The 16,313-nt window shown below is 38.7% G+C and overlaps 1 protein-coding gene across 22 annotated transcripts in view; it reads left to right on the forward strand.

Moving 5' to 3' along the window:
* Nucleotides 1–15,955, forward strand: part of ZMYND11 (zinc finger MYND-type containing 11) — a 119,937-nt gene extending 103,982 nt beyond the window's left edge. For all 22 annotated transcript variants that reach the window (XM_004048971.4, XM_019035281.4, XM_019035285.4 and 19 more), the window contains 9 exons: nucleotides 1,209–1,296; nucleotides 1,841–1,896; nucleotides 3,314–3,391; nucleotides 4,452–4,570; nucleotides 9,205–9,412; nucleotides 9,836–9,904; nucleotides 10,772–11,044; nucleotides 11,331–11,516; nucleotides 14,770–15,955. In XM_004048971.4, the coding sequence (XP_004049019.1) occupies nucleotides 1,209–1,296; nucleotides 1,841–1,896; nucleotides 3,314–3,391; nucleotides 4,452–4,570; nucleotides 9,205–9,412; nucleotides 9,836–9,904; nucleotides 10,772–11,044; nucleotides 11,331–11,516; nucleotides 14,770–14,892 (1,200 nt within the window). In that variant the 3' untranslated portion in view covers nucleotides 14,893–15,955. The remainder of the gene's footprint in view (nucleotides 1–1,208; nucleotides 1,297–1,840; nucleotides 1,897–3,313; nucleotides 3,392–4,451; nucleotides 4,571–9,204; nucleotides 9,413–9,835; nucleotides 9,905–10,771; nucleotides 11,045–11,330; nucleotides 11,517–14,769) is intronic.
* The last annotated feature ends 358 nt before the right edge of the window (nucleotides 15,956–16,313 follow it).

Genomic DNA, 16,313 nt, shown 5'->3' on the forward strand with positions numbered 1-16,313 from the left:
GATTTTGCACCTCATGTGTCATGTTGGAAATTTAAAATCTTAAGCTTGGTCATTATAGCCTATAGGGAGACCACAGGAATAATTTTAAATCATCTTACAAGTTTCTTTTTTTTTTTTTTTTTTTTTTTTTGAGACGGAGTCTCGCTCTGTTGCCCAGGCTGGAGTGCAGTGGTGTGATCTTGGCTAACTGCAAGCTCTGCCTCCTGGGTTCACGCCATTCTCCTGCCTCAGCCTCCCGAGTAGCTGGGACTACAGGCGCCCGACACCACGCCCACCTAATTTTTTGTATTTTTAGTAGAGACGGGGTTTCACCGTTTTAGCCAGGATGGTCTCGATCTCCTGACCTCGTGATCCGCCCGCCTCGGCCTCCCAAAGTGCTGGGATTACAGGCGTGAGCCACCGCGCCCGGCCACAAGTTTCTTTAGTACCCGAGAAAGACTGTGGCTGTATTATTTCAATATAAGATAAGGGTAAATGAAGGTTTTTCCCTTAAAGTAACTGGTAAATCCTGGAGCAAAACCAAGTAGTTTTAATTTAACCTCCTACCCCCAGATTTCCTAGCCCCAGCCATAGCCCCTTCTAAACTGTAAGACCTCTACAGAATATGTAAGAACCCAGACGTCCCTTCCTCCCCGCTGCCTTTACTCATGCAGGTTCCTTCCTGTTGAAATCCTCTAAGATTTGGCACAGAGAGGGACACCTGAGATGTTATTTTAAAATTATTTATAAACCAATTCCTAGCCCCAATTCAGAACTATAAATATATCTTAGTAGTTATGGTAAACTGTCACGGAGGCTAACAGTTCTGTTTTCAATCTCGATCCTCCTGTGTTGTAAAGAATGACAGGTGTGTGCTTAGGGTCTCACCGCCCACACTGGCCCAAGCATTCGTGCACTACAAAGCTTAGCAGCAGCTTTCTACATTATTGTCAAATGAGATGTTCAAGCCATTAAAGTTCACTCTGATAAATTAATGTAGTGTCTTTGTGGCTGCAGGATATCCGACCTGCCATGCTTCATTATACTATATTATTAAAACCGCAGGTGGCGTTGTTGGCTTCTTTTACACACATTCTCTGTCAATACTGTGGGATGGCAGTAGTCATCCTGATGTCATCCTAGAAAAGACTGCTTGTCCTGTGAACTTAGTCCAGACAAGTATTTTTACTGGTAACTCTTTTCGTCATTCTGTTTTTTGCCCTCTGCAGAAAGTGAATGAAGGGAAATACCGAAGTTATGAAGAGTTCAAAGCTGATGCCCAATTGCTTCTCCACAATACCGTGATTTTCTATGGAGGTTGAATATTTTTGTGTTTTTTTTTGTATGCATTTTTAAACACACCATTTACATTCCATGTTGAACACTATCTTTTATAAAACATTACTTTCAAAGAATTAATACCTTAATGATCTACAAGTAAGTGATAATGTTAGAGTATAAGGTTAGGAATATCTGGTGATATAGATTATAGAACGGACTGGCCAAAGACAAAATCATAGTATACTAAATGATGAGAACACAATTATTCTTTACAGTTTTATATGTATGTGTTTTAGCTGAGAGGTTTTTAATAAGCACTATGATTAATTCTGATCATTTCCCCACTAGTATCACATCATCCAAAGGTAAGGTCATTCTCTATACCCTGAGAATTAGTGGTTGTATTGGATGGAAAACAAAAGCTGCCTGTGTAATTTTATTTTGCTATCGTTATTTTAAATGGACATTTTGGTTTGAAATGGTAGATGTCTACTTTTGCATACTGAAAGAAAAGGATAGTAACTTTGAGTCTTATATTTGCAGACTATTGCTTATAGGTAATATCTATTTTTAATTACAGCAGACAGTGAGCAAGCTGACATTGCGAGGATGCTATATAAAGACACATGTCATGAGGTACTATTCATTGCCCAATAATTATACTCTTTCTATAACTGAAATTAAGTTATTTCAGGATTCCACTCTTATCTACATTTTAGTTGTGCCATTTCCTTTAAATGTCTTTTATTGCCGGGCGTGGGGGCTAACGCCTGTAATCCCAGCACTTTAGGAGGCCAAGTTGGGCGGATCACGAGATCGAGAGATCGAGACCATCCTGGCCAACATGGTGAAACCCTGTCTCTACTAAAAATACAAAAATTAGCTGGGTGTGGTGGTGTATGCCTGTAGTCCCAGCTACTCGGGAGGCTGAGGCAGGAGAATCGCTTGAACCTGGGAGGTGGAGGTTGCAGTGAGTCAAGGTCACGCCACTGCACCCCAGCCTGGTGACAAAATGAGATTCTGTCTCAAAACAAAACCAAAAAAGGTCTTTTATTTTCATATTTGACATACATGGGAAATAATGCAAATAGAAAAAAAATTTCTGGCAAAACTGTTCAAAGAGAAATCCTGGGAGTCAGATTTAGTTACTAATTAACTTCTACAAGGAAACTCTCAGCCACCTTCAGAACTGTTGTGAGTGTTAGCTACATGCTGCATGCAAATGTGTCTTGCTGGGCAGATGTGCAATATACATTACCCTCGTGTAATGAAGGATCCAGATTTGCATCCCTTCTAAACTGCATAGGCAAAAAGCAAACCCAACCAAACAACAAAGTACATATTCATACAATAAATGAAGTACATTTAAGGAAGTATATTTTTGGGTGGTCTGACTTAAAACACTCACCTGTAACCATACTATCTTTGCAAAAGTTCCTCAGTTTATGCAAAAAGTTTTGTTTCTTGAATTCATTTCAAATTTGACTTTTGTTTATTTGTTCAATAAGCATTTACTGGGTGCCTCCTATGTGCCAGGCAGTATGTGAGGAGGAGTAAAAGGTGATCACAGTGCAGGCCTCCTGCTCATAGAGCCACATTCTGAAGAGGGAGACTGGGAAAAAGAAAAAAGAAACAGATAAAATATGTCTGTTTACAAGTTGTAAAAGAATGTTGTGAAAGAAAACAAACAAGGAACTAAAATAGAGAATGAGGCAAAGGTAAGGACTGCTGTGATTGGCAGCAGATATTGTTACCTTCCTGAGGAATATTCAGTCTGAAGTGCTAACCAGTGAGGTCCGGGCAGGGCCCAGTCAGACCAGCCTCGGCTTCTGTTCCAACTGTGGCCTGAGACCAGCGACCCGGTTCTACGAGGACAGTGACAGGGTCTTCCAGTACCATTTATTGAAAACTTTAAAATTTAGGCTTAAAAGATTAAGGAACAAAATTCAACACTATTTATGTACGTGAATGTTAATTTATATGAATACATTCTATATAGTTTAATGTGTATGTATATTTTATGTAGGCTAAAGTAGTTTCTTTTCTTTTTCAGCTGGATGAACTGCAGCTTTGCAAGAATTGCTTTTACTTGTCAAATGCTCGTCCTGACAACTGGTTCTGTTATCCTTGTGTATGTGAAATTTTGTGATTTTTGTTTTTTTACCTCAAGTGTGTAACATACAGCTCTAAGGAAGTTTATTTCCAGTTTGGTTAAAGATTATAATTTTCTTCCTAAATTTTTAAAATATCATAGTATATATGGGTTTAATGAGTATAAACAAATGAAAAAAAGTAACAGGGCTTGTTATCCATTTCTGATTTTAAAATGAGATACCGAATAAAAATAAATATTGGGTCCTTTTTATTTTTGAGACAGGGTCTCACTCTGTCGCCCAGGCTTGAGTGCAGTGGTGTGATCTCAGCTCACCGTAGCCTCGACCTCCCCCAGGCTCAAGTGATTCTCTGACCTCAGCCTCCAGAGTAGCTGGGACCACAGGCACACGCCACCACACCTGGCTAATTTTTGTATTTTTTGTGGAGATGGGGTTTTACCATGTTGCTCAGGCTGGTCTCAAACTCCTGAGTTCAAGCAGTCCTCCCGCCTTCCAAAGTGTTGGGATTACAGGCATGAGCCACCACACCCAGCATCTGGGTCCCTTAATAAAGTGAATTTTTGTTTCTCCTTTCATCCTTTCATGAGAGACCTAAGGCTTTGCCTTTGTCTGTAGCTGTATAATTTCCCCAAAATAATACAGCTTCAAACCGTGCACTGACAAAGGGAATTCTGAGCATTCTTGGCCGGCAGCCTTGGCTGCCTGAGAGAAGCCAGCCCTGTGAAGACAGTACTGTGCCAGCCTAAAATTTCCCCATTTCTAACAAATTCCCAGGGGTGCTGGAGCTGCTGGCTCCCCAGCTGCACTTGGCCAAGCGGGTGCTCTTGTTTGCCAGTGTCATACATGTGGATGGCCTTGCTCCAGTCCCAACCTCTTCTGAGGAATAAGGTTCATGTTGGCACTCTGATGCAAATATAAAATCAGTCAATCCCAGAAAAAAAATCTCGTAAGTGTTTAGAAGTTATGAAAGAAATATTTTAGAAATAATGGATTATACGTGACTAGTTTAATATTAATGGTACACTTGCATTTAATACTTTAAAAGTAATATAACAAGGTAAAACGTTTAATTTCCAGATACCTAATCATGAGCTGGTTTGGGCTAAAATGAAAGGTTTTGGGTTTTGGCCAGCCAAAGTCATGCAGAAAGAAGACAATCAAGTCGACGTTCGCTTCTTTGGCCACCACCACCAGAGGTAATTTGTGATCCCATGTTCAGCGGTCACAGCTGTGCTTATGAAGTCCTTAAGAAAGTTTGATGATTTCTCCATCAGAGATGCATGAAGTTTATTTTAAATTGGAAAAAAAAACACATTATGCATCCAAGAATACGTTCCAAGATAAATTGTTTCCAGATATTTTTCAGATATTGTGTACTAAACAGGAATTTTTAATAACTGACACTGTTGAACTTCAGAAGCACATTACTGTTAAGACTGAATTTATAGTACAGTGGGCAGAAGGGCCTCAGAATGTGTCCATTCCACATAATACGGTGATGGAATTACCATTACCGTATTCACAGTTACTCTAGTTGCTCCAGCCATCTTCAAGGCTCAGTTAAAGACATAGACTAAAATCGTCAATCTTGTGATCTTACAATGTGTGTAAATACCTGAAGTGTGCATAGAAATAAGCCATAATAGGAATAAAGAATTCACATGCAATTTATTTTGTTCATTTAACACAGATATTGAGATAAGGTGAAAAAGTGACAGAAACCAGCTACATGATCTAAAAGTCATACTTTGTAAGGATTTAAATGAACAGTCCATGAGGTGTCTCCTGTCATGCCAGGAGGTTATTAGTGCATAGAGAAGCTACACAATGAGGGACCTTACTCCTCCCTGTGGTAAATTTTTACTTAGTCTTCATTAATTTAAACAGAAGTGTAGTTATAAGAAACCTATAAATACTGTAAATTTCCCAGAAGGTAGTTCTGTTCTTTCATAGGTAGATACACACTTACCTGACACTGTCATGTCAAGAAACATTAAATAATGATCCAATAAAATAACTCAACTCAATACAAAATGAATGTTTTAATTACATTATTAAGTGGTAATTTTTAACATATGCTTAATACATCATACTCAGATGGTTTCAGTTTCTTATCAGAATAGGCAAGGAAATAATGTATTTTTGGTAGGTTAGGGTAAGTGTTTATGTGAGATTGTGTTCTTGCTTCATCTTGATACATTCGTCAGTTTCTCTGAGCCTCAGCAAAATAAAGGCCTCATAAGAGTTTTTGTAAGGTTTAAAGAAATGTTGCTATAGAGAGACCTGAGCATAGTACCTGGCACATAGTGAGCACTCAACAAAGGCCAGCTTTTATAATACAACAGATATTCAAGGAATAACGGGGGAAAGTTTGCTTCAATGTTTTTCACATTAAATCAAACACAGTTAACTTAGAAAAAACAAGAATTCAGTTATTTTTATAGCCATACTAGTAGGTAAGAATAATCTGATAATTAGAACTTTTTATCTATATATTTTTCTTTTTCATCAACTTGCAAGTAGCTTTATAGTGTCTTCAACCATGAGTGATATTAATAATGAGTTAACTTGTTAGATGTCATTCAGTATACTATGCAGAAAATATTTTTAAAGAATATTTGGGCTAGGCCAGGCACGGTGGCTCACGCCTATAATCCCTGCACTTTGGGAGGCCGAGACGGGTGGATCACGAGGTCAGCAGATCGAGACCATCCTGGATAACACAGTGAAACCCCATCTCTACTAAAAATATGAAAAATTAGCCAGGCGTGGTGGTGGGTGCCTGTAGTCCCAGCTACTTGGGAGGCTGAGGCAGGAGAATGGCGTGAACCCGGGAGGTAGAGCTTGCAGTGAGCAGAGACTGTGCCACTTCACTCCAGCCTGGGTGACACAGTGAGACTCCGTCTCAAAAAAATAGTAATATTGGTGCTAATCTGCAGCAGTCCTAGAGTAGTCTTGTCACCTGAAGAGAGAATTAGGAAACATCAGATTACATTTTCAGAGGTATTTTTTTTCCGTCAAGCTTCTTAGGTCCTGGAAGATTTTATGTAAATAGTTCTAGACAGATGGGACTCTTGAGGACTTTATTTTAGAAAATAAGAGGTTGACAAACTCACTGTGTAAAATCATTTTCCTTTTTCCTGGATACATTGTGAACAATTTGAAGTGAAGGACTGGTTAGGATATACTTTATAGTCTTCCGTATTAGAATGTTTATTTTTAAAAATTTGATAGAATGTTTATTTTTAAAAATTTGATAAAATTATCATGAATTTTTAATTATTTAAGCAACCTATGCTCAAAAGGTTCTGGTTGATCAGGAGCCACTGGTTGCAAGTTTTGGCTAATAATTATTCTTCTGCTAGTCCATCATATCATTACATGTAAATGGGAGGAAAAAAATGGTTTTGTACCATTCCCTCCTATACACGCAAATAGAATATGCTGCTCGTCGTAGACAATGAGCACGTTGTAAATCTCCAGCAAAAGAGTCGAGTATGATTGTGTTTACATGTGAGAGCTGCTTTAGTGAGGTTTTTGTAGGATTTGCAAGATTTTGCCTGCCAAAGAAAAGTAGCTGTTAAGACCTGTCTTAAGGAGGCTGAATCTTTCTGCTGCAAGTGGCTGGTGGATGGCATGGCCCAGGTCAGGAAACCAGGTACAGACAAAAAAGAGGTAGAGCACTTTGGGCTCACTGACATCAGATCACAGAACCATTTTATTCTGCAAATGTAGTTAGAGCATTGGCAGACATAGAGCCAGATTAGACTATTACTCTTGTTATTAGACTTACCTTAAATTGCGGGTGTTTGTTTGCTTTTTTTTATTTTTATTTTTTGTAGATCAGAGAGCATACCCCGTGATAATTTTTAAAACTGAAATCTGATTATCTACAGTACTGGAGTTGATTAAAGGAGAATAGAAGTACATTTAAAGAACAGATGTGAATCCACTTTATTTAAGATAAATAAGGAAAATACTCTTACAGATAGAAGTTCATTCCAGGGAGTCAGCACTGCTTGTAACAGAATTCTCTCTCAAAAGCAAACTACTTTGAAAAAGTGAACAAACCACTTTTATTGAATTCCTACTACCTAATAGGAAATCAGTAAATATCTGTTGATTGGAAGAGTAAATATATTCAAAATCTAATGGCAAGAAACTATTCCACAAGCATGATTTCATGTGTACTCTGCATTAGAGTTTAGTTTTTCAAAGTTCAGTTTACTTTGATATGGTTTTTAACAAAGTACTTATGCCAGATGAGACATAGTTGATACAATATTAACCAATATATTCATAAATAATGTTATGGAAGTTCAAATCTAACAATTTTAGCTGTTAGCATCTAATGATATAGATTATTGTATATTTAAAGTGTGCTTCTAGATTATAAAGCTTGGCTTGTACGAGGAAGTGGAAATCGTTATTTATGGCTGAGGCACATGTGGCCATGATTCTCTAAGAGATTCCTTCCAACAGTCATAGGCCCAGTATTTCTGGAGCGCTATAATTACAGGCCAGGGATGAAAACTGTGGTATCATATATACTTATAGCAGGAAAAAATCTTTGACAGAAAACTGAAAAGCATAAATACGTGTGTTTATAGTACCATATCGCAACTTGTACTCTACCGTAGAAAATGTCTGTTACTCATGCATCCATACAATTTCCTACCTCATTTGTGATGTTCCCTCTGCCTGGAATCTCTCCACTCACATTGTCTGCTGTCTAAATCTTATCTTCCAAGACCAAGGCCGAATAAAATGTTCTGACCACTCACAACCAAATGTTAACTGTTCCTCTCCATAGCACCCTAGAGTACCTTTACCACCTGCTGCACTGCATTATAATTATTCCTTAGTTCTTTCTGACAAAATTGTAAGTCCCTCAAAGGCAGAGGCAGTGTAGGAAGTGCCATCCTAATGATCAGAAGACCCGAGAGATTCCAACCACTAATAGTTTACCTTGACACCTGTGGGCAGCATCTCTTGCCACTGTCAAATGAGGCAATGAAACTCAGGATCACGTAGACCCCATTCACTTTTCCATTCTTCTTAGTGCCTTCCCCTGGTACACAGTAAACATCTGTTGAACACAACATTTGGGATGGATACAAATTTAAACCGAGAAAGAGACCAATGCCCAGGAAAAAGTGTTCTTTCCAACAGAAGCAAATGTAGTTTTCCTTCTCTAGTTTTAGGTATGTATCGCACTTATGTTCACAGCTAAGTACACTGTGGCTAAATAATCAATGGCTCTGTTTGTTCATCTGGTTTCTCTAATGAGTAGAGGCATGATACAAATATGACTTACTGGATAATATTTTTAGATGTTCCCATTTTATATGAATATATGTATGTATCTTATGAAAATTTCTGGGCATTTTCAAGTGATTCTTTAGTGCTAACGGCAAATAGCTAGATGGGTATATTAGTTTACAGTATTCAGAACAACAAATAACTTTAAAAGGACTTATGAAGAATACAGATATGAACTAGGACAAGCTAAGCTGATTAAATTGTGAACAATTGGGAGGCATTTGTGAATCCAATTCTGAGAACTTTTGTCGACTGTGAAAGACAAAACAAATCTCATTTATTTTCCGCTTGGTAACAGTTTATTTATTCAAGCCATGACGAAGCCTAAGTGATTGTGGTTTTTGCAATTAAAAGTAACGGCAGAACCCACAATTGCTTTTGCACCAAGCTAGCAGACGAGAACTGCCACAGGTCACACTTTATGGCAGGCAGGGTCCACTGAAGCCCTCTTACCACCCTTCCTGCCATTTGGGATGTTTCTAACTATACCTTTACGTGTTTTTCCTAGGGCCTGGATTCCTTCTGAAAACATTCAAGATATCACAGTCAACATTCATCGGCTGCACGTGAAGCGCAGTATGGGTTGGAAAAAGGCCTGTGATGAGCTGGAGCTGCATCAGCGTTTCCTACGAGAAGGGAGATTTTGGAAATCTAAGAATGAGGACCGAGGTGAGGAAGAGGCAGAATCCAGTATCTCCTCCACCAGTAATGAGCAGGTGAGTGCGTCTCAGGAAGGAAGTGCCTATTCATTATTACTTTTAAATGCAGAAATCTTAGTGCACACTCCTCACTGTAATGAACAGATTTTGACGTTCTCCTTCCCTTTTTTACATTTGTAAAGTGCTCTGCAAAAGTAAACCAAAACCAGTTCAAATGAATACATAGATGTAACAATCAATGACCTTGACCCTGCCAGTACCAAGAGAGTTAAGTACAACTGCTCCTCTCTGAAGGTGCGCTGGCTCTTTCAAGCCTACAGTTACCAGAACAGTAATTAAGTCAGTGGTAACTGAGTGGATGGAAGGATGCAAAAGGTAGAAATGTATTCACTTCTCACCTGTGGGTCCACTATGAGTGTTTTCAGCAGAGAAGTATTTTCTAGTGTCTGGAATAATATATTACTTTTATAATGCCCACAGCTAAAGGTCACTCAAGAACCAAGAGCAAAGAAAGGACGACGTAATCAAAGTGTGGAGCCCAAAAAGGAAGTAAGTTGCCCACCTCGCAGTATCCAGGTGGCAAATGAAACAGGAAATATTTTCAAAGTATTTTGTATTTTCAAAGTATTTCAAAGACAATCACTCTTGGTGGATACTTGTGAAATTCAGCTGCTGTCAGTCAAATAATATCCATCAAGTTGAAACCAGTCTTCTGACTTCCCTGTCATTATCTGTTACCCTGGAATAGCATACATGCTCCAAGTCTCCATCTTAATTAAGCAGCCGCTGAGCAAAGCTTGGCTAAGTAGGAAGGGCACATTGCTATTAATACGTTTCCTGGGAGCCCTGATATTTTTCCTAAGTATGATTAAAAACAACACATTTATCCAGTATATCAGTTGTGCCAACATTTAAAAACTTGAAGGAGACTGTGGTTGAGCTCAGCCGTTTTAAGTGATATAAGCCCTGCATGTTTTAAAACTAAATCTGGGCACATTTCAAACACATATTCAGTGAGAAGTGGTTTAGGATTTGAGGAAATTTGTTAATGAATCTAGTCCAATGAAGTAATTATAAGTTGACAGTAATTTTTATATTCTATAAATTTCTGTGTTTAGTTTATTTTAAAAACAAAACTTATAGTATTGATAAGTAAAATTATAAATGAAGCTTATGTTTATAATTATTGTAGCTGTTAATTGCATGTTCTTTTCATTCACTGATTGGGGGAGATTTGTTTATTTTTAAATTGTGGCAAAATATACGTGACATATACCACCCTAACCACATTTTTTAACAGCAGTTTATTCTATGGCTATTATGTATATCACTGTATTTTTATCCGAATGGGGTAGTTCTTGAACTGGTGAATTATGTGGCTTTGTTTGGCGTCTAAACTCTTGTCTCACCTTTTAGGAACCAGAGCCTGAAACAGAAGCAGTAAGTTCTAGCCAGGAAATACCCACGATGCCTCAGCCCATCGAAAAAGTCTCCGTGTCAACTCAGACCAAGAAGTTAAGTGCCTCTTCACCAAGAATGCTGCATCGGAGCACCCAGACCACAAACGACGGCGTGTGTCAGAGCATGTGCCATGACAAATACACCAAGATCTTCAATGACTTCAAAGACCGGATGAAGTCGGACCACAAGCGGGAGACAGAGCGTGTTGTCCGAGAAGCTCTGGAGAAGGTAATGCTTGTCGCCACTGTGGGTGCCCTGCTGCAGCCGGCACTCCTGTCATGGTTAGGCTCCTTTCACTCATGCATCAACCCAGTAGCAGCTTTTAAATGTAGCAATGACACCAGTATCTTTTACAGCATTTCAAGTAATAATGATACTTTCCTCACCTATATTTTTTACACATGTAATGAAGGGGAAAAAGGTACCTCATGCAAATTGTTAAGTTTCTGTTCCAGTGTAGATGGTCTGTGTTAAGTTGTGCGCTGACGTACTGTGGGTTGTCTTTTCGTTCTAGCTGCGTTCTGAAATGGAAGAAGAAAAGAGACAAGCTGTAAATAAAGCTGTAGCCAACATGCAGGGTGAGATGGACAGAAAATGTAAGCAAGTAAAGGAAAAGTGTAAGGAGGAATTTGTAGAAGAAATCAAGAAGCTGGCAACACAGCACAAGCAACTGATTTCTCAGACCAAGAAGAAGCAGTGGGTAAATACCAGTCTTTTTTAGACTCTTATTTCTGAAAATGTACCACAGGTATGATGCCTGTTAATTCAGAAGGTAGCTGTGGCATATGCAGAAGATGTTTCTGAAATAAGATCAAATGTGAAATGGTCAGCTTTAGTTTTAAAAATTTTATTAAAAGTCCTATGATCTCTCAACCCCAGATCCCATATTACTGTGTACTGCTCAGGATTATTTTGTTAAATTAAGATTATAATACCTTAGTACATATTTATTACAATTAACTTATATAATTTCTCCATCTATGCATATATTTTATTTGGGCAAATTGGCTGGCCCTGACTTTTACCTGGTGATTTCAGATGGGTAACATCCAAATGGTGAAATTAATTATAAATGTAATTATCACAATTAATAGTTTCAGATTTCCCTGCACTTAACATTTATACATTAGATTTTGTTAAAGAAATCAATTACTTTTACTTTATAGTAGTGACATCTCATTGGTCTCTAACTACCCTCCCTTATACCTGACTAGTGTCATTTGTCATCGTGTCCTGCTCGCGAGTCTCATCCTCCTCACGAGAGTGGGAGCTTCTGAGTGCACAGGGTCCAAGTGCTCGTCCTACAGCCGCCACAGTGCTCAGTGAATTAGGGAAAAGTTTTGCTCCCGAAAGCTCATAACTTGGTTTCAGTTTTAATAAATGACTATATAAAGTTTTGTGATAAACTAATTCTTCATTTTATCCAGCCTATATTATATAAATACACATAAACTTTTCATGAAAGAAATCTTTTTAAATCTGTGACAAAGATTTGGCAAGAAGGAAAATGGAAACTTCGAATAGATGAAGATAACTTGGTAGGAAGAGCTGGTGAACAACAAAATACATATTGTTAACAAAAGGCCAGGAGATCTGTGGAGGGAAAAAGAGAGCTTTATTTTCTGTTAAAAAAACAACCTGCACATTGGGTGTTATAGCCTTCAGTACAAGTGAAAGCGTGCTCTCCGAATAACTTTTCCACGTTCTTCAAGAAATTTCACTGGTGCTCTTAAGGTTTTGAGGAGCTGACAAGCTCTGATTGGTGAGGGATGGCAGTCGGCAAAACTAGTCTGAGAGTTGCAGCCAACATTTTGTGTTCCAGGTGCTTTTCCCCCCAGCTTCTCAACTCAGTTTTAGTTGGGTATGACAAGAATGACTGAATTTGTGTGATCAACTCTCACAATATCATTAGATGGGAATTAAGGTGTGCTGAAGATAACAGAAGCACAACACCCAAAGACGCCAGGTGCAGTGGCTCATGCCTGTAGTCCCAGTGCTTTGGGAGGCCAAGGCGGAAGGATTGGTTGAGCCCAGGAGTGCAAGGTTGCAGAGAGGTGTCATTGCACCACTGCACTCCAGCCTGGGCGATGGAGCAAGACCCTGTCTCTTAAATTCTTATCAGTAGAAATCTCTTAAGTTTACTAAAGAATCAAGAAAATGGGAAGAAGAGGCTATAATTATAATACTGTCTTTTGTAGCACTTTACCATTTGTGAAACAGCTAAAGTGGGTATTTTTGTACTCTTCTTTAAGATGAAGAATTTGAGGCTTATGAGATTGAAACAGAATGATTAAAAACCTAGTTGGCAGAGCTGAGCTTTTTGTGCTCATCACAATCTAGTAAAAGGGTTAGAATTCTTTCTTCTCGTCTGGGCTCGGTGCTCACACCTGTAATTCCAGCACTTGGGAAGGCCGAGGTGGGCAGATCACTTGAGACCAGCCTGGGCAACATGGTGAAACCCCATCTCTACAAAAAATACAAAAATTAGCCGGGCGTGGTGGTGTGTGCCTGAAACTCCAGCTACTTGAGAGGCTCAGGCAGAAGAATCTCTTGAACCCAGGAGGCAGAGATCAAAATCAGCTGAGATTGTGCCACTGCACTCCAGCCTGGGCGACAGAGCGAGACTCTGTCTCAAAGAATAAATAATTCTTTCTTCCCAATTACATCTTACATTGTTGTAAGAAATAGAATAGTATTATAGGACAGAAAGCATGTAGGTATGCCAGATGCCGAATCATGGATGTCACGAGAAACACAGACAGATGTATCCGTTAAATATATCCACAGAAAGGGAGAAATTGAAAACAAAATAATAGGCTATTTGGGAGAAGGGATGGTGGTGCTGTGTGAAGTCTTAAAGATGAGGAAACTAAGAAGTTAAATAACTTGAAGCCACATGACCAGTGGGTGGCACAGACCCCAGATGTGAATCCCAACACGCTCATCCAAGCCGTTTCCAAAACTGACTCTGCACCTAATGGGGATTTTACTGAAGGTGCACTTGCTGACATAATGGATAATAATGCACACAATACACAGGAAGGAAATTAGAATGTTTAGGTATCAAATGTAGGCTAGTCTCCCTGGGTTCTTCCTCCAGGGCTCTCAACAGCCGTCAAATCTGCATGTGTCTATCTACAGAACTTTCATATTTATACTGACCTGTTGTCAAGTGTTTACATCCAGAAGGTCTCTCATCTTCCTTGCCTCACTGTGGGTGTCTGTTCATGGTACTACCGTTAGTTCACCAACCCAGCTTGGAACTTTAGCTTTACTTTTTTCACTCTTCTCTTCTCCCATGACCAAAGAGTTCAACCATGGTATATGGACCCTTGCACTAGAACATTCTTTGGGGGAGGTGTACGTTGTGGAATGTTTAACAGCATCCCAGGCCTCTGTCTGCCAGTAGCACCTTCTGCCCCAAAGTTGTGACAGTCAAAAATATCTCCAGACATTGCCAAATAAGATGAAGACTGAGACTTGGCCACTAGATTTGAAGTTGTAAGTGACCCTGCTAGCAGCATATTAGTGGCATGGTATGAGTAAAGACTGCAGCGTATGTTAACAACGAGAGAAGAGTTTGAAATAGGGAGTTTAGGCAAGTCTTTCAAGGAGCTTGCGGGGAGCAGAGAAATGCAAGTGGTAGCTGGAAAGGGATGTGAAGTCAAGAGCATTTTAAGAAAAGAAACGGGAATGACTCCCACAGAGATGGAAAAAACGGGAGGTGTCAGGTACCACCTGACAGCAGCTTGAGTTTGCTGACAACCAGGCATGAGCTGCAGTCATCCCCAGGGCTCCCTTTCCATCTGCTGTGCATAAAACGTATTCAGATTCCACAAAAGGTTGAGCCAGAAAGATCTTTTAAAAGCACCACCTCAAGAGTTTGCCATTTTAACCAGTCTCTTACACATCCACACCCAAGTCTAAAGACTGCCCCGATTTCTTACCTGCAGTGCTACAACTGTGAGGAGGAGGCCATGTACCACTGCTGCTGGAACACATCCTACTGCTCCATCAAGTGCCAGCAGGAGCACTGGCACGCGGAGCACAAGCGCACCTGCCGCCGGAAAAGATGAAGCTGGCCCTTCCCGGAGTCACCCCGATGATTACTCTTTTCAGACACAGCGGTTTTTGTTTCCAAGAAGCCAAAATTGTTTAGAATTTGCTTCCCATTTTGCACCAGCCTTTAAACACTTTTCGTGAAGAAATTTTGCACAGTAGTTTAAATCTTTTGTTAATGCTCCTCCGAAGTTTTTCAGGGGTAAAAGTAACATCAGTGGAGGGTATTATTTTAAATAAATTTTAATTGAGAATTTGTTGCATTTTCAGCAAATTTTAAAACATTTTTAGGTTTTACAGAGATTTTAACCTTTAAACAACAGATCTTTAAAAAACAGGTGAATACAAGTGAGTTTAACAAAGAAACATTTAGAATAGATCTGAATGTAAGAACTACAGAACTGTTTCAGAAATAAAACATACTACCTTGATGTGACATTTTTTTCTTAACCTTGTTGAGCTGGTTTTGTTCAGCTTAATTTACTGTTCAAAGGCATTATCTGTTGGTCACACCAGTGGGTATATGATTGAATTTAGGGAACAGGGTTGACACAGCAGGGCTAGTCCTGCATATTTTTTCTTAAATATTTCCCAATTGTGTTTTTCATTATTTCTTTTCAATATATAACTTTTATAACAAATTATTAGCTTTGATCTTGTAGTTTAAAATTGCAGGGAACTGGGGTAATCTTTTACTGAGCTGGATCTTAGAGAAAATGAATATTTAAATTTTAAAGTTTGCACATTTCATCTTTGTCCTAACATGAGTGCTTGTAACAAAATAAACAACAAAAACAAAGCCAAAAACTACCTTTATCCATATGTGAAATTATAGATGAGGCATACGAATTTGTTTAATGCTTCCCTTCCCACATATCATCTCACTGCCTATTATCTGGTGTCACCTCATGTATCGTAAGTTAATACTAAAAGAAGAGAAAGCACTTAAGTAAGTTTCACAGAAGCCGTTATGTTTGTAGTAATGGGTCATTGCCTACTAATGAACTCCATCACTGTACACAGAATGAAGAATAATGCATGTTAATTTTCTTGTATTAAAGATGCCGTGATTTGTAAAAAGTCTGTATTTTGCGGAATGTCTGGATTAAGAAGCATTACCAATAGGAATGGATCGATAGTTGAATAATGATTTTTTATACATAGATATATAAAATACAGCCAGGAAAACTTAAATTACTTTTCTTTTAAAATATCTCACAATTTATGTGTTTTTTTTAAAGACTGATCTTAGACCAAGTCAAATTCCCATTTATCATTTAGTTATTTTTTGAGGTTACAGAAATAATTTGTACATATTTATTTAGACCTTTGATATTTATTAAAGCAATTACTCACAATGGAAGTGAAAGAATCAGGAGAAAAGCCTTTTAAAAAGTATTCTCCAGGTTTGTCAGGGTCACTCTAAAGATAAAAATGT

This window comes from Gorilla gorilla, chromosome 8 (assembly GCF_029281585.2).
Source record: "Gorilla gorilla gorilla isolate KB3781 chromosome 8, NHGRI_mGorGor1-v2.1_pri, whole genome shotgun sequence".
Classification (NCBI taxonomy): domain Eukaryota; kingdom Metazoa; phylum Chordata; class Mammalia; order Primates; family Hominidae; genus Gorilla; species Gorilla gorilla.